This window comes from Sorghum bicolor, chromosome 2, assembly GCF_000003195.3.
Source record: "Sorghum bicolor cultivar BTx623 chromosome 2, Sorghum_bicolor_NCBIv3, whole genome shotgun sequence".
NCBI lineage: Eukaryota > Viridiplantae > Streptophyta > Magnoliopsida > Poales > Poaceae > Sorghum > Sorghum bicolor.
This window is the reverse complement of record NC_012871.2, coordinates 23,339,774-23,362,513: the sequence shown is the minus strand read 5'-3', so window position 1 is coordinate 23,362,513 and position 22,740 is coordinate 23,339,774. Positions and strand designations below refer to the sequence as shown.

At 43.5% G+C, this 22,740-nt stretch overlaps 2 protein-coding genes across 4 annotated transcripts; both read left to right on the top strand.

Moving 5' to 3' along the window:
* On the top strand, positions 148–7,426 carry LOC8063865. 2 transcript variants are annotated; one of them, XM_021453872.1, is made up of 9 exons: positions 148–444; positions 734–931; positions 1,155–1,247; positions 1,477–2,226; positions 2,328–2,409; positions 2,483–2,549; positions 6,441–6,626; positions 6,727–6,790; positions 6,869–7,426. In XM_021453872.1, the coding sequence occupies exons 1-9, from the start codon at positions 354–356 to the stop codon at positions 7,063–7,065; spliced, it is 1,728 nt and encodes a 575-aa protein (XP_021309547.1). In that variant the 5' UTR covers positions 148–353; the 3' UTR covers positions 7,066–7,426. The 2 variants fall into 2 exon arrangements, with proteins under 2 accessions (XP_021309547.1, XP_002462037.2); XM_002461992.2 differs by having other exon boundaries at positions 734–937.
* Positions 14,798–20,994, top strand: LOC8063864 (protein LONGIFOLIA 1). 2 transcript variants are annotated; one of them, XM_002461991.2, is made up of 5 exons: positions 14,798–15,521; positions 16,316–16,386; positions 16,480–18,543; positions 18,798–18,948; positions 19,845–20,994. In XM_002461991.2, the coding sequence occupies exons 1-5, from the start codon at positions 15,362–15,364 to the stop codon at positions 20,651–20,653; spliced, it is 3,255 nt and encodes a 1,084-aa protein (XP_002462036.1). In that variant the 5' UTR covers positions 14,798–15,361; the 3' UTR covers positions 20,654–20,994. The 2 variants fall into 2 exon arrangements, with proteins under 2 accessions (XP_002462036.1, XP_021309575.1); XM_021453900.1 differs by having other exon boundaries at positions 15,362–15,521; positions 16,319–16,386; positions 19,845–20,904.

Genomic DNA, 22,740 nt, shown 5'->3' with positions numbered 1-22,740 from the left:
GCTACTTTATATTGGAGTTTGTGCAGAATTTGAGCACTCTCCAACACTCGAAGCACACCGTCAAGGCTTCAAGATTACTACGGCCCATTAACTAAAATTTACGGCCCAAAATGGGGAGGCAGGGCGAAACGGGGACGGAGCTTTGTATCTCCTTTGTACAACTCCCCAAACCCCGAGCCGCGCCACCGGCAGCAGAGAGAAACGCCGGCGCCCGCTCGCCCCGTGCACTGCTCCTCCGCCTTGGCCCCGTAGCCGCCAGATCCCAGGCGCACCAGGGCTTCCATCGCCGGGAGCTCATGCCTTCGCTTTAGCTCCCTGTCATCTCTAATTGCTCGTCCTGGTTAGGGCAGGGGATGTCAAATCTCGATTCCACGACGCCGCCGGCTGCAGCGGCGGCGAAGATGGGGACGGCGGAGCAGGACTCTACCACCGCTTCCGTTTCAGGTATGCGAGCGCCCATGCCCTCAACTCGGTCCCTGCTATTTGTCGCAGCAACATAGCCGTTATTTGGTAGGCCTTAGAGGTAGGGTTCATGGTAACAACTTGGGATGTGTGCTTCGGTTTGTGTTCATGGCCACATATAGTTCCTTAGATGAGCGTTTGCTTAGCAACCTTGTTGTCCCGAATGCTATGCAATTCATTCCCGTTACTGCTCTGTGGAGAGAGAGAGAGAGAGAGAGAGAGAGAGAGAGAGAGAGAGAGAATACTAATTGGGTTGTTTTCCGGTTCGCAGCTTTGAATGATACACAGAAATGCAAGAAGAAGAAGAAGAAGAAGAAGAAGAAGAAGATAGAGAAGAAGAATAAGACTCGGGAGCAACAGGAGTTACTACCTGATTTGGATTCCACAGCGGCAGCAGAGGCAGAGGGACAAGTAGAGGCAAAGGGAAACGAGGTGGAGGAGCATGAGGCCACCGATGCTACTGCTTCTGGTATTTGTGCGTGCATGCACCCTTTGACCTTGCATAATGTGGCTACAATGCTTAAGATAAAGCTCATAGCTAGGTTTTATTAACTAGGCAGCAGGTGCTCTGGTTCACTCTTTGTTCACCTTTATATGGTTGCACCACATATCAAGTCAATTCAGTTTCTTTTCTAGTGTGTACTAGTTCTACAGCGAGAGAGTTCTGATTATAGCTGATTTCATGATTTTAGCAATGGCGGGGACACCAAAATGTAATGAGGAGGATTCCAAAATGAAGGTCAGTTTGATGCCTGAGAAGGAAGCCAACACCATTGTTGTTCCAGGTATGCATGTCCCAACTCCCGACACCCTTTGGTCTAACCATATGTCGTGACAGTGTTCTTACTTGGGCCTAGAGCTAAGGTTTATCATATCAAATGGCAATGGTTACTTCTTTTTAGTAGTTCAGTTCATTCTCAGGTTCACATGATTAGATAGATTAGTTTTCTCTTCTCAAGCATATTTAATTTCTATCAAGAGAATGCTCTGATGGGAGTTGGCTCCCAATTTTAGTTTTGGAGAGTACACCAAAACACAAGAAGAGGAAGAAAAAGAAGAACAAGATGCAGGGGCAACTAGATTCTGCAAAGGCATCACCTAGTGTTGTTGCTGTGGATATAACTATGGCCGATAAATCTGAAAATGGTTGCACAGATGTGGTAGGGGCATCAGGACATGCTGATGTTAATATGGATCCCATAAATGGTGATGATCAAAGTAGTGCTCAGTCAAAGGCAAATGATTCTGATGTTTTACTGAAGAATAAGGATGGAAACAAGGTAAATAAGAATTGCGCTGAGTACAGCGGCTTGTTGCAGGAGAGCTCTGCACGAAGAAAAAGACGCAAGGGAAAAAGAAAGTGGGCTTCAGACAATGGAGGACCAGGCTTCTCTTCTGGAAATAAGAATTGCGCTGAGTACAGCGAATTGTTGCAGGAGAGCTCTCCACGAAGAAAAAGACGCAAGGGAAAAAGAAAGTGGGCTTCAGACAATGGAGGACCAGGCTTCTCTTCTGATAATGGAGGCGTGGTTGCTAAGCGTAGCACACATTCTTCAGCAAATCATGGTCTTAGCTGCATATGTGCTTCATGTTTAGTTCAGGCACATGAAGAGAAGATCCAAAATATCTATTCACCAAGAGGATCGCTGGTAAGGTTTCAAAGGAAGAAACTTCTGATCTTGGACCTTAATGGTCTGCTAGCAGATATAAATCAAGATTACCATAATGCACACTTGGCACATGCAAAGGTTCGAAGCAAATTAGGTAAACTTGATATCTTAATAGTTCAAACTGTTGTTCTTTTAGTAGCAATGTAGGATATAAGATTGTAAACATACTAATTTGCAATTTGCCTCATGTTCCAGTTTTCAGAAGACCATACTGTGATGATTTTCTGAGGTTCTGCTTCCAGAATTTTGAGCTAGGAATATGGTCATCAAGGAAAAGGTTATTTTTTCTACCTCCTTTCTTTTTAATATTTATACAATAAATGGCGCTATGTAATATTCTAACTCACCAGGGAAAATGTCAAATCGGTTGTTGATATCCTTATGAGAGATCTCAAGCAATACCTACTATTTTGTTGGGTAAGTAATAGAAAAGCTGTATATTTCTGTATCTGGTCATGAATTTTTCCTTTTTGGTCATTGTTTCCATAGGTGAAATGGTGGCAGGTAATCAACTGGTAATGCTGTGTCATTTAGCTCATTGTATGTACTATAACTATGTATTTTTTGGGCAGCTAATGTACTATAACTATGTATTTTTTGGGGCATAGAAGACCTCTTGTTAATCAATTTAGTTTGTCCCTTGGACTATGTAAAGCCCAGCTGATATTTCGTTCTCCTCCCCGTTTTCTGTCTATTTCAGATTCTCCCTGCATTTTGTAATTTCAGATTGTAGACTTTTATCCGCAGTTATATGTCTGCTTAGATTATCCCCTGGGCTTGCAGGTGAGGTTCAAAAGTGTTGAAACTGTTAGATAATCTGCTGCCCCTCTTGTTCTTTTGGCTGCAGCAGGAAGTTGGCATTTGGTCAGCTTTTGTTGACCATCTTATGTACTACATGGTACTAGAAGTATGGCAATAAGCCAACTTAGTAGTGACATACATCAGCCATGTAGGGAGTAGTTGGGGCTTATATCAACCATACTCTTGTGTACCTTATAGCTGGTACAAGAGTTTTATATATACTCTAGACATAGTAATGGGAAATTCAGTTCAGGGTGCTACACATTTAGAGTTTTCAGACTTGTGCAAGTGTTGTGCTTGTGTGCCCTGCTCTCATCCCCTTCTACCTCTAGCCAAGTGTGTGTGGGTGGCGGTGAGCTAATTGCTCACCCGTGCAGGGAGTCCAAGGGTCAACAAGTGGTATTAGAGTGTGGTGATCACTGGCGATGGTGCAAGATCACGAGACGACGCATGGTGGTGGAGCCAGGACTCTGCCACGACGGTCCCGCCCGCCTGTGCGCCAGGAAATCGTGTAGAGGACCATGCGGGAGGTTGGCGGGGCCAATTACCGGTCCTTACCGCACTAACTATGACGAGTGGGCGGTGCTGATGAAGGTCAAGCTACGGGTGCGGAAGCTTTGATGGGCCATCGAGGAAGGCACCAAAGATGAAGACTGCTCGGTGGTGGAGGCGATCCTCTCTGTCGTGTCTCATGAGTACGTGGAGTCGTTGCGGACCAAGGACTCCGCCAAGGCTGCCTGGGACGCGCTCTAGGCCATGCACATTGGCTTGGATCTTGCGAAGAAGGCTAAAGCACAACAGATGTGGCGGGAGTATGAGGTGATGGTGTGCTGCGACGGCGAGACGGTGGAGGTCTTCGTGCTCCGACTGCAGTCGCTCGTCAGCCAAATGGTGGCGCTAGGCGTCGTTATCGCCGACGAGGAGGTGGTTGCCAAATATTTGCTGGTGGTGCCTGCCAAGTATGCATAGATCGCGCTCTCCAGTGAGACGCTGATCGACCTAGCCACACTCTCACTCAAGGACGTGATAGGGTGCTTGAAGGTGGTGGAAGATCGCGCGGAGGCGTTGACAACAATGGCCGGCGGCAAAGCTGCTGCTGATTGAGGAGTGGGCAGCTTGAATGTGCAAGAGGCGATTTGGGGAAGGCTCCTCCAGCCATGGCGGTGATAGCAAGCCCCGTGGCAAGGCACCACAAAAGAAGGATGACAACATGTCGTGTCCAATCGACAAGGATACTTGTTGGCGCGGCGGGAAAACATGCAAAAATCCCGAGGAGGTGCACCTTGCGCATGTGGATGACGAGGAGCCCACCCTCACGCGGAACGACGTCGGGGAGCATTCGGAGTCGAGGAGGAGCTAAGGACCGCAAAGCAGAGGAAGCAGAGCATCTTCCTCGACGAGTCGTGTGTCCAAGTCCAACTCAGGAGCGAGGGTGATAGTGTGGAGCAGAGGTGGTACCGACTCTGGTGCCAGTAACCACATGACTAGTGACAAGGAGGTGTTCTCGGAGTTGGATGGTGGCGTGACTGGCTCATTGAAGTTCGGCGATGGCTCGAAGGTGGAGATCTGTGGTTGTGGCACCATCATCTTCAGGTGCCAAAACGGAGAGCATTGCGTGCTGACGGATGTCTACTACACCCTCAGCTCTGAACGAGCATCTCAGCATCGGGTAGTTCGACGAGCGCGGCTGCAAGGTCCTCGCCAGCAGCAGCATTCTGCGTACCGGGATCGAGAACGCCAGCTTCTTGCCAAGGTACAGCACTCAAGAAACCACCTCTACATGCTTGATTTGAAGGTGGAGCAGCGACCGAGGAGCCATTGCTTGCTTTGGGCATCTCACCTTCGACACGCTCGGGCAGATGTGCGCGGGCTGCCACATATCAAGCACGTCGACGAGCTGTGTGACCAGCTGCCTATCTGGAAAGCAAAGGAGGCTGCTGTTTCCCAAGGCGGCCAAGTATGGCACTGACAATGTGCTGGCGACCTCAAATTCTTAAGTATGGCCCTGGTGGCCAGCTGGCTGGCCACCCCCTGCAGCCGCAGGGCGAACTCCTCCACCGTCTCCCCTTGGCGGAACTTGAGATCCTCGAAGTCTCGCCATAGCTGCTGCGTCTTCGCCTTCCGCACTCGCTCAGAGCCGAGGCGGATCGACGCCAGCAACTCCCAGGTGTCCTTGGCGTTCCCTTTTGCGCCAATCGACTGATGGTACTCTGGCGGCGTGGATGCCAGCAGAGCCTCCATGGCTCCCACCTCTGCATCCTCATTGGCACCGCCAGTCTCCACCGCCGCCCACCACCTCCTCGCACAGAGCTTCCACTTCATGTGGACAGCCCAGTCGCCGTAGTTGGTGCGGGTGAGCATTGGCCAGGTGGTGCTCCCCACCTCCCGCACCGTGCGCACCTCGGTCACGGTCTGCATGACCATCTCCCTGCCTCCACCGGCCGGCTGCTCAGTTCCTGAGCCAGAGCCAGTCACGGTGCCCGGTGGCATCTCCGTATCGTTGGCCATCGCCGGCGGTTAAGCTTGATGCGCCCTTGCACGGCCCCGATACCACTTGTTGGCTCAGTACTTGCCCGAGGTGAGCAGCACCTGCTCCCCTCTCCTCTCCTCCCCTGACCCAAGGTAGAAGATGAGCAGAGCTCACTTCAGCACACACACACTCAGTACACTACTGTCTTCAGCGTTGGCTGAAGACTGGACACTGCAGTTGGTGGCAAATGAACTGCCTTTGCTTGATGTATTGCATACATATTTATACACATATCTAGTACCTCTATACAGGTACATAGATCATGGCTGGTACAGCCCTACCTTACTTCTAGTACAGCACTATTGCTGATGTACCTTCTACCAACTAATGTCTACAGTAGAGGCTATTGCCATACTCAAAACAGTACTAGAACTAATCAGCTGATTGCTGATCATCTACAGTTCTTGACTGTACCAGGAAACCAAAACAAAAGCAATTGGACCAGCAGATTATGTCTTACACTGAACACAAAAGCATATAGCTACCAGTATCTTCAGACTGGATCCTCACATCTCTAAAGCATTAAGTGGCATGGCTGCATGGCTTCAATCACACATCCCTTTAGCTGCTAATGGCTTCAATCACACTTCTTTACTGTGAGGGCTAGTGGGCTATGTGAATACTTCGTTATTTTTTATAATTCAAAAAGAACATCTAGGGCACCCCTTTTCTGAGGTTGACTGCCACACGAGCACTTTAGCATGTTGGCCTTTTTAGACCCACCAATGACCCACTAAACGTACTTTAATTACAGGACAGTGTAGCATCAAATTATGGATGTCGCTGTAAATCTCCAGGTCAAAATAACCTGTTCCAATTTTTCTTATTATTATTTGAAGTTGGGTGATGATAGTTCATATCTTTTGTTGGAATGCTGTGTCTTGTGTTGTCATATTATTTTCTATTATGATTATGATTTCTATATTTGGTTCGCTTGTTACTCATGTCCTAATGTTTTTGTTGATCTTGTTTGTTAGGACATGTCTTACTGCACTGTTACGGGGTGCAAAACAATTGACAACAAGGACAAACCGTTAATGCTGAAGGAACTAAAAAAGGTTTGGAATAAGGATGACCCAAATCTCCCATGGGAGGAGGGAGAGTTTTCACCTTCAAATACATTACTGGTAGATGATTCGCCGTACAAGGCTCTGTGCAACCCGGTATTAAGTTCACCTTTTTTATAGTATCTCTGTGATTTCTGGTAAATGTATGGTCTATTTGTAATTCATGCACTTTGCTTCTGTTATTTGTTTTGTGCAGCCAAACACTGCAATCTTCCCCGAACCCTACAGTTACCTGAACCAGAGGGATGATTATTCCTTGGGTATGTTTTAGCATGTGATGATGCTGTTTATCTTTTGTAGTATCATATATATTCTAATGTTCAGTATACAATAAACAGGACCTGGTGGAGACCTTCGGGTTTATCTGCAGAGAATCGCTGCTACAGACAATGTTCAAAATTTTGTTCGGGATAACCCATTTGGTCAGAAGTCAATCACAGAGAGTGATCCAAACTGGAATTTCTATGTGAAAATAGTTGGTAAGATGGAGAAGCGAATAGTTGATGAAGTGGAAAAGAAATGGAAAAGAAAATAGTTGATAAAGTGGAGAGTTCCTTAGGTTAATAGGAACAAAGGTTCAATCAAGAGAGTTTTGTATTTGTTTGTGTTGCTTAGCAGGAGTTTTGCATTGCGAGCAGTGCTATCATGTGTAATCTAGTTTAGTAATTGTTGTTTCATAGACAAAACTTGATTTGAAGAATTTTGATAGGTTTTGTTCTTCTGGCTGAGGGATGAATCATTGTTTGTCCTGTATCGAGTATTACATGCTCTGGTTTTCTGTAACTTAGTTACTGTTGGAAGTTTTGATGACTATGCTGCAAGGATGTTTCAGTTCGATGGAGCTGTAATACATTCGAATTGTTGTAAAATCATCTCAGTTTCATGGTTTCTTGCCTTGCCTTGCCTTGCCTTTCTTATGTTTGAACCCTTGACCTTGCCTTGTGCAATGCCCGCTCAATTCAGAAAGGCTTGTTATTCTGTTGGTCATAGGCCATTATGGTCTCCCCTCGTTTTTAAAACTATATGATGTTCAAGACAAGCTAATTTGCTTGTCCTAAGTGTCATTCGAAATCTGTGACATTTAGGACAAACTAATTTGCTCAGGTTTTTTTGCCAATTAATTTGTCCTGGATGTCATATTTCAATACAGAGGTAGTTTGTTATTAAAAAAAACAAAGTACGGATGGAGTATTCTGTGGAAGCAACAAGGTCTATGCATGCAAAGATTCTCAATTCATGCAAAATCTGATTTTCCTCCTCGAGAGGTAAACATTTTCATGCAAAATCTGTTTTTTTCTCCTTCAGAGCTGGAAACTGTTTCAAACTGTTGGCAGCACGCTCTATGGACCAGCATGCCACCAAGGTGAACTATCTCTGTATCCTGAATCATTCCCTTGTACTGTCTGATAATGCATATCTAGCTCTTTTATATACGTATACGTGTATGCAACTCTTTTGGATGATTGAGGACACCATCACTGAAGATTCAATCTAACGGTGAGCAGTCACTACATCTGAGGTGCAGCTTGTCCAGGGCACTGAATAATGCAGCCTGATGTGCCTGTTTAATGTTTAGTGCAGGTTCCAGAGTCACGAGTCCCTTGTTGAAAGTACTGCGTGGCACACTCTGCAGCACATCCTGGAGTACAAGGAGTTCCCACATGGTCCAGCTGAAACCTTCAGTTGCCAGTGCCAGGCCATTATGAGTTCTGGTATCCAAAAGAGACATGCTGTAAGTATTCTAATTTTTTGGTTTGCGCGTTGGCCTGTCTGCATTAATCTAAGCATACCATCCTTTGTGCTTTGTTCAAGCTTCTTCTCTGATGTTACCTACAACTGGCAAGGCTAATATCTAGAAAACATAGAAGTTGGTTCTTGATGAGAGATTTAAACAAAAAAAAAAACCTTTGCATATAAATTCGAATCCTGAGTTATAGAAGGCCTCCTTTGCCTGTTGCATATGCCAAAAATGCTGCTGACTTGCTTACAGTTACATCAGTAGCAATGTCGCGTACACTAGTGGCACAAGGAGACGTGATCAAGCAAGATTCTGCAGAGCACAGAGTACTCCATATATACTTCTCGCTACACCACAGTACAATACTGAAAGGATCCTTAGGCTGATGCCTAAACTGGTGCTGCAAACTGTGCTGCATTGATCATGCACCCATCGATACATTGGTGTGGATGGCTATGCTTCATGAGCACGATGAAAAAGCATCTACCTTGGAGACTTGGACCACACATCATCACGAAGATGTGGCCGCAACTTGTCTGGGCTGGTAACAACAAGCACATCACCTTCAGAGATGATGGTGCCCTGCTTGCGAGGTTGGTACCGGACTACCGGCTGTCTCGTGCGGCTTGTGAAAGCCGTCGTCCTTTTTCTTGTTTCCCTTTTGCCTTCGGCGATTGCATGGTGGATGATTCGCTGACCACTGTTCTAGTCCGTGTGGTAGTAGTACACAGCAACCCCCTCGCAACAGCAGCAATACTTAGAGCAGTCTCAATAAAGAGTTTTATGTCCTAATTTCCAACTTATCTTTAAACAGTATAGAAGAGTTTCATTTCCATATAACTCTTTCTCTACTTCTATGAAACTCTCAGAGCAGGCTAATGTGATGTGGAGTAGAGAAGAGAGGTGAGGGATAATAGCTTGGCTTTATGTAAGCACCAAGCTGGACACGGATGCATAGGTAGTGGTGGGCCCAAATAGCAAGTGCTGTAAGAAGGAATAGGAAAGAGAAGAGATTTTAGAGACAAGTATAAAACAACTTATTTTATAACTTGGCTCTAATCATTTTGCTTATAGCCAAGCACTTGGCTCTATTATTGATCTTGCTCTTAGGCTAGTCTCAATGCATGTTTCATGAGTGTGATGCACATTAAATAGGGTGCTATATAACGAAAATTGCTGACTTGACAAGGTCATTAAATGAAAGAGTTTCATCATATGAGAGAGGAGTTTCAACCCCATGAAACTCATGTGGCTCGGGTATCTAGTTTATAGTCTTGGTAATTATGCTATGAAACTATGCATTGAGACTGACCTTATTATCTCTCTCTTTATTAATATAGTGCTACATCAGCATATTTAATGTCCATAAAACTCTTATCAAATTCCATTAAGATTAACCTTAGAGCAGTTGATTATTATTATTTTTTGCCTTGTAGTTTTTGAGAATGTGGTAGATTTTCTTTTCATATTTGTTGCGCCTTTCGAAGACCCAATGTCGATTGTCGAAGCAAAGGGGGAAGCTGGAAGACATGCCATCGCATACGGCCAAATGCATGGTTTACAACATCGAGAAGTGGAGCTGCAAAGAAATTAATTCCATCGAAGTAAACAAATCATCTTGATACCTTGAACAACTAAATAAACAAATATCCAGTTCTAACGGTATTGCTCAAATCTCGATACGTCATCTGAGCAAGCAAAAATATACCAGTGGCAGTAGAAGCAGTCTCCATCCACATGTGCATGTGATAGATGGCTGCCATGTGCGCTGCAATATATTTCTGGCAGCTACAAATATCGGTTCTTTTGACTGGACTCATACTGCATGCAAGGAATCAAAGAACAAACAATTGCTTGGTTTGTTTGATACCGTACCAACTAGTCTGTTTGTTAAGGGAATCAATCCGTCCGCTATGGATCATCAGATCAAGAAGAGGAGGAACCCTGACCTACCATGCTGCTGCTCAGACTCTGCTCTTCATACAGGTGGAGAGGTCACATGGGAGCTGGTGGAACCTTCTGATGACTTATGATGAGGAAAAGGGAAAACTATATGTATGCAGGTAGCAGCATCATGTGCATCCATCCAGTCTAGGCCTTGTTTAGTTCCAAAATATTTTGCAAAATTGACACTGTAGCTTTTTCGTTTGTATTTGACAAATATTGTCCAATCATGGACTAACTAGGCTCAAAAGATTCGTCTCGTCAATTTCGACCAAACTGTGCAATTAGTTTTTATTTTTGTCTATATTTAATACTTCATGCATGTGTCTAAAGATTCGATGTGACGGGGAATCTGAAAAATTTTGCAAAATTTTTTGGGAACTAAACAAGGCCCTAGCTGGTGCTGCACATAGGTCTTTTCCTCTTTTGTTTGTGCCCTAAACATGCATTGCAATTGTAAGATTATTGGTGTTGCCTCAGCCTGTGCCCTGTGGAGGTGGGGGCACACCTCTCCTCTCCTCCTGTCCTTGTCCTGCCTTGATAGCCTTGCTTGCCACAGTAATCGCCTTGTGTTGCCAGTTTGTCACCACCAACTCCTTTTTCCCCCCATGTGGCGGTGACACCCAAATACTAGTACTTAATCACCTTGTAATCCCATCCCTAGATACGCTACAAAATCCTTCATTCCCGTGACAGTTACTAGCTGTTACTGACCGTTTCCTTACAGAAGCCGTAGATTTGGCGTAAAAGACAATGGGCAGTCAGAAATGAAAGGAGCAGCGAGCATCTGAGGCCTTGTTTAGTTTCCAAAATTTTTCAAGATTCCCCATCACATCGAATTTTACGGCACATGCATGAATCATTAAATATAGACAAAAACAAAAACTAATTACGTAGTTTACCTGTAAATCACGAGACGAATCTTTTGATCCTAGTTAGTCTATGATTGGATAATATTTGTTTAGTTTCCAAAATTTTTCAAGATTCCCCATCACATCGAATTTTACGGCACATGCATGAATCATTAAATATAGACAAAAACAAAAACTAATTACGTAGTTTACCTGTAAATCACGAGACGAATCTTTTGATCCTAGTTAGTCTATGATTGGATAATATTTGCCACAAACAAACGAAAGTGCTACAGTGGCGAAATCCAAAATTTTTTCCAAACTAAACAAGGCCTGAATGAAATCTGACCTTCTGCAGATGTTAGTACCCAATTGAGTAACCTTCATCTACCACTACTAGTACCATGATCAAATGAATGGCGCATCATGATTCCCACCCAGAAAAGGTAGGAAATGTGCTGGAAAAGGTAAAGATGGAGACAAGCATCAGATCTTGCCCACCACCTAGAATTCCTTGGTCATCATATTTTACTACATGCTGAGCTAGCCTGTCCTTGTTTAGATACACCTAAAATTCCAAAACTTTACAAGATTCCCCGTCACATCGAATCTTTAGACGTATGCATAAAGCATTAAATATATATAAAAAGACTAACTAATTACACAGTTTATCTATAAATCACGAGACGAATCTTTAAAGTCTAGTTAGTCCATGATTGGACAATGTTTGTCAAATAAAAACGAAAATGCTACAGTGTCAAACTTCAAAAAACTTTTACATCTAAACAAGGCCTAAGCTAGCAGTGATGTGGATCACCTCGTGTTTGGTACAAGGGGAAGACGCATGCATGATCAGAACTGTTCTTATTACTCATTACCACCATCAATCTGCAAAAATCTCTGCATTACTGCATATAGCAATTAGTAGCAGTACCTGTAGTAATCCATATGGTACACCTTATTTATTTATTTTATATTTTCATCATTAGCTCCTGTTTAGTAGTCAAGGGGCTGGTCCTATGTGGAACATAGATGGCATATCTCTTTCATCCTGAATGGTCATCAATAATATTTTCTTTTCCAGAAAATTAGAATATCACACATCATGGACTCTGGACTGAACACACACACATACACACACAATTACTTCGTACTCCTAGGAGTAGTTACTCCTATGTCTATATCTCTAGATTTAGGGTGTAACTGAACAAAATATATGTAGATGAAGTATATGATCATATTAGACAATCTAAGGTGATATGTATGTTAAGTATGTATACATACATAGACTATGTGGTTATATTAATTATATATATATATATATATATATATATATATATATATATATATATATATATATATATATATATATATATATATATATATATATATATACTATACTAGTGGCATTTTAGTAATATATAAAAATATGGTTAGACAATAATTATCACAAACAAACGAATGTGCTATATTATCACGAAATTTTTTTCTTCAAAAACTAAACACGGCCTTACTGCGATCCAGTCCAGTGCATGGGCAAATGAATCATTTCACCTGCAGCGTCTTCTTTGCACCGTCCATACATACCAAAGGGACTCTTGCATCAACAGTGAACATTTCTTTTTCCTTTTTTGATGCGATTAAAGGTTACATTAGTTTTTTGTGTATTGTATCAACAGCGTCTTCTTTTTTGATGAATCAGCAAGTTTCACCTTTAGCTGGGCCTTGTTTAGTTCACCCCGAAATCCAAAAACTTTTCAAAATTCCCTGTCACATCGAATCTTATAACATATGCATGGAGTATTAAATATAGACGAAAACAAAACTAATTGCACACAAGATGAATCTTTTGAACCTAGTTAGACCATAATTGAACAATGTTTGTCAAATAAAAACGAAAATACTACCGTGCCGAAATCTAAAAAATTTTCAGAACTAAACAAGCCCCAACACCGGGGAAAGGTTACACAAGGTGGCAGGAGAGATGGAAATGACATTGTACTGTAGGTGTCGACTGGCGTTGCGCTGTGCAGCTGAGCTGGCAGTCCTCACTGCATATATCCTGCAATGCTTCAACGGCACGACTTGTGGTGTGGACGTATGGTCTTCACGGATGAACACCATGAATGCACTGTTGGTTAGTGGCAGCTCCCTGTTCGTTTCGTTTGGTGGCCCGTGTGCATTCAATGCCTCCTCTCGATTGTCAAAAAAAAAAAAAATGCCTCCTCTCCTTGACTCTGAGGCCTTGTTTTTGTTTAGTTCGCAAAAATTTTCAAGATTTTCCGTCATATCGAATCTTTGGTCGCATGCATGGAGCATTAAATAAAGATAAAAATAAAAACTAATTACACAGTTTAACTGAAATTTGTGAGATAAATCTTTTGAGCCTAGTTACTCCGTGATTGGATAATATTTGTCAAATAAAAACGAAAGTGCTACAGTAGCCAAAAACCCAAAATTTTGCGAACTAAACAAGGGTTTAGTTCACCCTGAAAACCAAAAAGTTTTTAAGATTTCCCGTCACATCGAATCTTGTGGCACATGCACGAAACATTAAATATAGACGAAAACAAAACTAATTACGTAGTTTAGCTGTAAATCACGAGATGAATCTTTTGATCCTATTTAGTTCATAATTGGATAACATTTGTTACAAACAAACGAAAAGTGCTACAGTACCGAAATTTTTTCACTTTTCGGAACTAAACAAGGCCTAAGGCCCTATTTAGTCCCCACCCAAAATTTTTTCACCCATCCCATCGAATCTTTGGACACATGTATGGAACATTAAATGTAGATAAAAAAAATAAACTAATTACACAGTTTGGTTGAAAATCGCGAGACGAATCTTTTAAGGCTAGTTAGTCCATGATTAGTCTTAAGTACTACAGTAACCCACATGTAGTAATGACAGATTAATTATGCTTAATAGATTTATTTTGCAGTTCCCAAATGAGCTATGTAATTTGTTTTTTTATTAGTTTCTAAAACCCCTCCTGATATTCTTCCGACACATTCGATGTGACATCAAAAAAATTTTCATCTCCGTTCTAAATAGGCCCTAAACCAAAATTACTAGATAATGCAGTGCAGTGTAGGCTCTCATCAAATGGAAACAGCACGGTAATCCAAACAGCGAAATCCCATCGTTAGTTAGCTTTTACTGAGCCCAGCAACCAGGAACACCAGGATTTTTCTTCACTCACAGATCTTTGGTTGCCGCCTTCACAGTTGTCGCCACCAGATGCCAAATCGGTGGGGGTGTACAGGTACACGCGCAGAGGGAGGGAGAGAGATGGGGCACATGGGGTGCTGCTGCAATGGCTCGGCTGGTCTGGTCCCAGCAAGCACAGGAGTAGGCCATGGCCGTGCAATCCAACCATATTTTGTCTCTCAAGGCCTTGTTTACTTCCTAGAAAATTTTGCAAAATTTTTCAGATTCCCCGTCACATCGAATCTTTAGACGCATGCATGGAGTATTAAATATAGACGAAAATAAAAACTAATTGCACAGTTTGGTCGAAATTGACGAGACGAATCTTTTGAGCCTAGTTACTCCATGATTAGACAATATTTGTTAAATAAAAACGAAAATGCTACGGTGTCCATTTCCCAAAATTTTTCGGAACTAAACGAGGCCCAAGTCTTCCCCCACCCCACGCGGCCACGCCACGCCCCACCTCTCTCTCTCTCTCGCTCTCTCCTTCACCTTGAGGTTGAGAGGAGGAGGAGTAGTAGTACCACTCTTCCTTCTGTAACTGCAGCTATCAGGAGCATTATTTGACTTGCCACCTCACTTTAATCTCCATGGTTAAAGCCTCCATCTTTTGCCATATTTTAGAGATTAGAGTAGATTAGAAAAAGGAAGGCAACACTCATTCCGTAATCTTCCTCACACAAGTCGCAAGTCTCCACTTCCTTACCGGGTCCCGGCCATACGCCATAGGAACAAGACACGGAAGGAGAGGAGGAGGGCACCGGAAATCCTGCTGCTAGCTGGAACCTGGAGGGCTGGAGCTGGACAGTGACTGAGAGTGAAAGGCAGCAGCGGTCTTCCCCGGTGGCTTTGGTTGATGCTCACCGTCAGGGAGGCACGAGCACGGCCATCTCTCCCTCCCGGGCGCGTTCCCTCTCGCTCCGGTGAGGTCCCCGAAACTCCTCCGGGGAATGCGGCTGGACGGCTACAGATGATATCATCTTCTTCCTGACCTGCTGCAAAGGAGGGAGCCTCCTGCATTTCCGGATTCCCTTGTGCCTCCTCTTTCCACGAGAGGGGAAGGGGAGCCGAACGCCGGAGGATGCCGGCCAAGTACCTGGGCTTGGGGGCGTTCGCGGAGGACAGGCGCCCGGACCTCCACCGCCAGGTGGGCTGCGTCACTGGGATCTTGCAGGCCTTCGACCGCCGCCACCCTCTCGCCTCTTCCCACAAGAGGCTCCTTCCTCCCCCAACAGCAACAGGTTCGTTTCCTTGCTCTGTTTTCTCTTCTCTTCTCTTCTTTTCTCTTGCAAGGTTGGAGATCCCCTGTACGCCTGTTTGTGTAGCCTTCGCATGCCATTCTACTTTTGCGTGCTTCCAGCCGTGATCTATGCCGTCTATTTCTACCCCCATCTCTTTGCCTTGTGATCTTTTACTTGGGATGTGCCCAACAAAAAACTCAGCTTTTTAAAAACACAGATTAGATCAGTTTGTATTTGTGATTTTAGTATGGAAAACAAGCCTGTACCCAAGTGCTCCGCAGATTTAAGTCCCTGCAGATGCATGCTCCAGTCCAGAGTTGTGTGTTAATTCCACTCAACATGCAATGAATTGCTGCTAGGTGCTGCCGGTAATTGATGAGTTACCACTTTTTCCAGCCAAGGTGTTGGTTGGTTGTATGATGATGACCCGCCTCTTTTTTTTGGACGAAAAGTTGGTGCTTGCTGATGATACACCAAGAACCGTCCTTTCACAGCCCCATTAACTATCTCCAAATCAGCCACCGACAAAAACCAGTCCTTGCAATTTTGGAACCTTCCTTTAGATAAGAAAAATGTCCCTGACTGAAAGGGAGAAGGCTTGGACACGCAGTCCATTGAATCAAAAGGAACTGTCACTTTTCTTTTACTCTATATCATCATGTGACAAAACTATTGCAAGAATTTCCCTGGTTTGCTTCTCATTTTGCAATGTTGTCCTTTCCCCTTTTTGCTATAAGAAAGGCATGTTCTTCTTTTGCTTGGTTCAGCATTGACAATGATTTCACTTCTTGCAGCAGGCCATGCACTATCCAGCAGCCCAAGCAAAGGGGGAGAGTGCACAAGATATTCACCCCAGATTGTTCTGGTAAGTTTCTGAATTTCTATCTGCACTAGAGTAGTTATACATGTTTTTTACTGACACCCAATCCTGACTTGAGTTACTGCAAACTGCATCCAGGAGAAGAACTCGAGTAAAACATGGGCTGACAGCCAAAGAGCACCAGCAACAGAACTGTCTCAAACCTCATATTCGTCATCACCCTCTTCGTCATTCTCGTCACTTGATGGCAACAGGTCAACACAACAAGACCTATCATCCACTGACCGAATGCTATTTCCAGAGAGGCCGTTCAAGAGCTCGCCGAAGCTCAAAAGTTCTTTTGACAGTGACAATGGACTAGACTATCCTGATGATGCGCCTACCAAGTCCAAGAACATGCCCATAGTTCAATCCAGCCTGCCAACTCTTGGTATAAGAAATCTTGTGAAGGATTCAATCTATAAGGATAGCCGTGAATTGTCAGTGAGAATTTGCACTGAAGAAGAAGTAAAAGATCACCCATCCAACTGTGGAGATCAACCTAGGCAATTGAATGGGCCTCCCCATGACAGTACACAAGGAAAAAGCAAGGGTCTCGTGGATATCAACGAATCGCTTCGAGTGCTAGCTAAGCTCAGGGAAGCTTCATGGACTCCTCCCGAATCTGCCCATCATGCAAGACTTTCATATGATGCTCCTCGGTTCTCATACGATGGGAAGGAAGCAGCATCAAAACTGAGGGAGGTACCAAGGTTGTCACTGGACATCAAGGAAGGTCACCTTTGGAATCGTGAAATTGACTCTAGATCAAACCCACGTTCTGCAGATAGAAGCAGCAACACTGTTACTGGGTCCAATGCAGCTATCGAGACCCAACAGGAACAGCCTGCCTGCAAGCGGCTTCCTAGCGTTGTTGCAAAGCTTATGGGTTTGGAAGAGTTGCCTGAGCATAATCAAAGTACAGCATCATCACATGCATGGAAAACCGTTCAAGAGAGCAAGCAAGATGCAATGTTTAACCCCTCGAGCATCTCATCCCACGATGAGCATGCTCTTCGACAACAAAGAAATCATGATTCAACTGCAAGAAATTTACCCAACTCAAAGTTTCCTGTTGAAACTGCACCATGGAAGCAACAAGAAAGGATTGTCCTTCCTCGAAGACTGCCAAAGGGATCAAAAGGAGCCCATGCAAGAGAACAACCTGCTGCATCAGTCTTCAGTGACATAGAGAAGCGGCTCAAGGATCTTGATTTTCAACAATCGAACAAGGACCTTAGAGCGCTTAAACAGATTTTGGATTCCATGCAAGCAAAAGGACTATTGGAAAACAAGAAACGGGAAGAAGCATCTATGCCAAAGTTATATGATGGAAACCATGATGGCCAAGAGGTAGCCGGTGTGAACATGAGACTGAACACTAACACCAACAACATGTGGATGCCTGAAGAGAACAACGCGGAAAGCTCTTTCAAATCGCCTATTGTGATCATGAAACCTTCAAAATCTGCAAACCTTTTCAGCGAAGTGGATTCTTCTGTCTTCCCATTAGGGGGTCCATCTGATCCCACACAGCTGCAAACAAGCAATAGCACTGATAGAAGGAAAGCTTCAATGATCAATAGAACAGCTAAAGAGCAACATGCGAAATTTAGTCAAAAGGTGCCTACTTCTCAACCCCTTGTTTCTTATGACAGGAGATCATATGGAAGGAATGACGATAGCAGCAACAACCAAAAATCTAGTTCACTGCTGGTTACTGAGAGCTCATCCAGAAGACAGCAGCTGCCAAGAGACGGTAGCATAAGTATGCAAAAGAATAAAAATTCCACTAGCCCAAGGTTACTACAGCGAAAACTTGATTCAGAGCGGAGGGCTAGACCACCTATTCCTTCCGCTGAGTATAACAAAATCCAAAGGCAATCTGGAGATAGGAATAATTCAGAAACAGTGTCACCCCGAAGCAAATTCAGAAGGAAACTTGTGCGTCCACAAGAAGGTGATGATGGCATGCCCAATGGATTGAACAACAGGACAAGGAGCCTGAATCAGCATGGCAATGATATGTCCACAAAGTCAAATGGCAATATAAGTGTTGCTTCAGAGCTGGATATTATAAGCAATGACAGATCTGCAGAAGTTAATGTTTCTAACTTTGAGCAAGGCATTGGAACTCCATCTGGAAGGAACCCACAAAAAGTGGTAAAGAATTTCCTTGCAATTATGTCTTCTTTCTAAAGCTTTCACTAATTTTAAGATGAAAATTTTTATTTTCGATGCTTAACTAATATGAAGAAAATAATAAATATGTAATGGAAATAGTAGCTGGTTTTGGTCTTCTATAAACCTCTCTCCAAGGCTACTTGTAGTTGGGTCAGGAAACAAGAATGACAAATTAAATCATTTGACACACGATACTGCATTTCTCATTTTTATGGTTTGTGTCTTTTCTTTAGAAAATCTCATATGATGCAAGCAAGGACGTGCCATCTGTAGACCCTTTGGCTGCTATTTCGGAACGACCCAGTCCAGTTTCTGTGTTGGACTCTTCATTTGATCAGGAGGATTTATTCCCTACCAGCAGGACTCCAAATTCACTTGCTGTTGGTACGATAATCTTTTTACAATTTCTCCAAAATTTTGTTTGTTAACCATAGCAACCGGAACCACATATGATTCTTTGTTTCACTTCTTTAATGTTTCAATTTACCATTTGTCCATTCTAGTTGGTCATTGCACTGTCGTAGCAACATTTGAACTGAGTTTTTATGTGTACTCCATTCTGTACAGCCCCAATTCTTATACTGTTTCCACTGTAAATTATTGTGCACAATTTGATGCCAAAATTCGTAGGTGGCAGTGTTTCCGGGCACAGTAAGCAAGTATCACATGGGTTTTGTGATACATGCTTCTAGTGTAATGTTGCATAAGCAGCAACTACTACAACCTTTACAAGTCCTCTAGATGGAAAGGATGAGAGTGGCAACAGAAGAAAAAACAACTTTATTTTGCAGTTTGCACCTACCAAATCAATATTGTGCTATATCCTTTACATCAACATGGTTTTCTGTGTGTTTGAAGCACAATATACTGCACATTGCATCAGTTATTAAATTCTTGGCAGTGTAAATTTTCAGTGATACTGCACCATCTTGCTTGGTGGACACAAATTATTAATTCTACTACTAGTGTATAAATTCTCATGGAATCATCACGGATGTGTAAATAAATCAGTTTGTGCAGTGTGAATTCAAATTCTCAAGTATTGCATAGGTTATTATAATAGATTTGCAAATTTGACAACAGTGAGTGAAATTTACACGACAGCAACATTAGAGACCCCCTAAGTGAAAATTTGTAGGAGAATGTTTGAGCTCTTTGCTAAATTCACTTGTTGTTTGTAAACTGAGATGTGCTAGAATGATTAACTAGCGTGCATGCTTGTTTACTGAAATTTTTGTCACCCAGACATTGACTTAAGCATTGCTCCCTGAAACCTGCAGATGATGAGCGCCAAACATTAGAGGCACCCTGGAAACCTTCTGATAGAAAGCCAACAGAGGTCGCTATGCAGTCCAAGAACAATAAACTTGCTAATGTTGCGAGCTTGCTTGAGAAGCTCCAGCAGCTTAGCGTGAACAAGGATGAGGATGCACCTCCGGTTGACCATATTGCTTTCTTGTGTGAGACAGAAAGCCCAGACCACCGCTATGTGTCTGAGATACTGCTGGCCTCGGGTCTTCTGATGAAAGACCTAGGTTCAGGACAGGCAGGTCTCCAGCTCCACTCTTCTGGTTACCCAATCAACCCGGACTTGTTCCACGTGTTGGAGCAAAGAAAGGCAGGATGGGCCAGTATACCTGATAGCATCCATCAGAGCAGAAGCGGCGCAAAATCTGATCCCAAGAGAGCGCACCGGAAGCTGTTGTTTGACACTGTGAATGAGCTTCTGCTTCAGAAGTTTGAGAAGGAAACTGCAGTTTATTCGGTCAGTTCCTACACCAGAGCGAAGGATCCACCGTCTAAGACTCCTAGCGGGCAGCAACTGCTGAAGCTCATATCTTCAGGAATCGAAGACCTGGACATGGAGCGATCATCTATCTGGCAGAAGGAAGGCAGCGTGATACCTGATGCAGAGATCCTGCAGAGGCTGCAGGGATGGTCGAGCTTCAGCAAGGAGTTCCCAGGGATGGTGCTGGAGATCGAAAGGTCGATATTCAAGGAGCTGGTGGACGAGGTGGTGCATGGGGAGTCTGCTGACGGCCCGGAGATGAAGGTGGCAGGCAGGCGGAGAAGGCGGCTCTTTGCTTGATACGGTTTGTTTGACCATCACCATCCACCAGGTTGTCCAAGTGGATGGGCCTGATTTGTGAAGCTATAACTTTGTTTGTTTTGCCATGAGAGCCCTTTTCCTCTAAAGAGAGGTACACAAGTTGTATAAGCAGCGCAGATTTGCAGAGACCAGAAAATGGGCATTCCCTTTGTGCTATATTAATATGTATACCATTGCTTTTTGACTCCTTGTGTTTCATTGTGGATTCAGTCAAAGATGTTCAAATGGCAGGTGTTTCGTCTCTCCTAGTACTCAACTCTGAATGAGCCACTTTGTATTAAAACTGATACTGCTGTTATGATGTAGCCGTTTTGGTGGCAGAGTCTCGCACAGCTGCAAAACCTTTTTTTTTAATTTTTTTTCTGCGATTGGCTGCAAAACCTGTTGTATGGGTAGTCCGATTTACCCCCTTTAATTACGGTTCTAACCATAGAAGAACTGATTTATTACCTTCTCTAATTAGGAAACCAGACGTTTACCTTCTCTGATTTACTTGAGTAAAACATGACTCACGAAACATCTACAGGTGCGGGAAAAAGAAAGAAAGACCAAGCGGCCGGACAAGAAACGGAAACGAGGCTGGATGCGGAAACATCATCCTAACGGGGTGTTTGGTCAAAGTTATTAAAGTTTAATAGGTACTATAGTATTTTCGTTTTATTTGGTAATTAGTGTCCAATCATAAACTAAAATGATTCGTCTCCCAAATTCCTTTGTAGTCATGTTTTTAGTTTCGTCATATATATGTCCAAACATTTAATGTGATAAACAATGAACTTTATTGCCCGTAATCGAACAGCCACTAAATTAGACTGAGCGCGGGGCTGCGACGGGAGCTACTCTCCTGCATCCTTCACAGACTCGTCCACATGCAAATCATGTTGGGGGCCGACAAGGTGTGCCGCTCCTGGCGCCGCGCCCGCGCAGCACCCTACGCTCCAAGATTATAACTTGCAGGCTCGTCTCTCCCAACAACATCAGCAACTCCTTCACAAAGATGAACAGTTCCACCTCCAAAGAGCCAAAAAGGATTGGGCCAAGCATGGTGACAGAAACACCACTTTTTTCCATCAAGCTATTATCAAAAGACCCAGAAAGGACAGAATTACTTTCTTACAAAACCCGGATGGTACACCTTCTACTACTCAAGATCAATTACAAACTACTTTACTCAACTATTTTCACGATATTTTTGTTGTTAATAATACTTCCACTCAGTCTTATACAGGACAGATCCATGCTAACAGTTATACTCATACTCAAACATCTCACCAAAGCACTGCAGCAGCCGCTTCTTCAAATGCTTCTACTTATCAAGCTCAGATTAACCACTCCGATCTCACTTTCACCAACTCGATCCCTACCATGCAGGAACTTCACACCATAATCAAAAGTATGCGAAGTAATGCCTCCCCGGGGCCGAACGGGCTCAATGCAGCCTTCTACAAATCTACTTGGCCTTGGATTGGCCCTGATATTCTTAATCTAGTAACTAAGTTCTACACTGAAGCTTTCATGCACCCGGAAATCAACCAAACATTCTTAGTGCTTATCCCCAAAAAACTGCAACCTGCTATCCCCCAAGATTACAGACCCATTAGTCTTTGCAATGTTGCCTACAAAATCATTTCTAAAACTCTGGCAGATAGGCTAAAGCCCCATCTCCCTCACAACATTCACCATTCTCAAATGGCTTTTATTCAAAATAGACATATTTGCACCAACATTATTATTGCACATGAAATAATTCATTCATTCACTCTTAAGTCCTAGGCTAATCAAGCTTTTCTCCTTAAAATAGATCTTGCTAAGGCTTTTGACAGGTTAAAGTGGGACTTCATCGCGGCGGCTCTAACCAGACTTCAGCTTCCTGCCCCTTTTATAAACCTCATCTACCAATGTATCTCCACTGCTACTCTATCCATTGTTCTTAATGGTGAACCCACTGCAGGTTTCTCAATCACCAGAGGTATGAGACAGGGTTGTCCTCTATCACCATACCTTTTTGTTGTTGCTATTAATGAATTATCAATTTCTCTTCAACATCACCTGCAGAACTCCAGACT

Coding starts and splice junctions, on each gene's coding strand:
- LOC8063865 (XM_002461992.2), top strand. CDS start 354: ATGTCAAATCTCGATTCCACGACGCCGCCGGCTGCAGCGGCGGCGAAG. Junction 2,550..6,440: donor AATACCTACTATTTTGTTGG/GTAAGTAATAGA, acceptor CTTGTTTGTTAG/GACATGTCTTACTGCACTGT. Junction 6,791..6,868: donor GAGGGATGATTATTCCTTGG/GTATGTTTTAGC, acceptor TACAATAAACAG/GACCTGGTGGAGACCTTCGG.
- LOC8063864 (XM_002461991.2), top strand. CDS start 15,362: ATGCCGGCCAAGTACCTGGGCTTGGGGGCGTTCGCGGAGGACAGGCGC. Junction 18,544..18,797: donor GAAGGAACCCACAAAAAGTG/GTAAAGAATTTC, acceptor TCTTTTCTTTAG/AAAATCTCATATGATGCAAG. Junction 18,949..19,844: donor TCCAAATTCACTTGCTGTTG/GTACGATAATCT, acceptor TGAAACCTGCAG/ATGATGAGCGCCAAACATTA.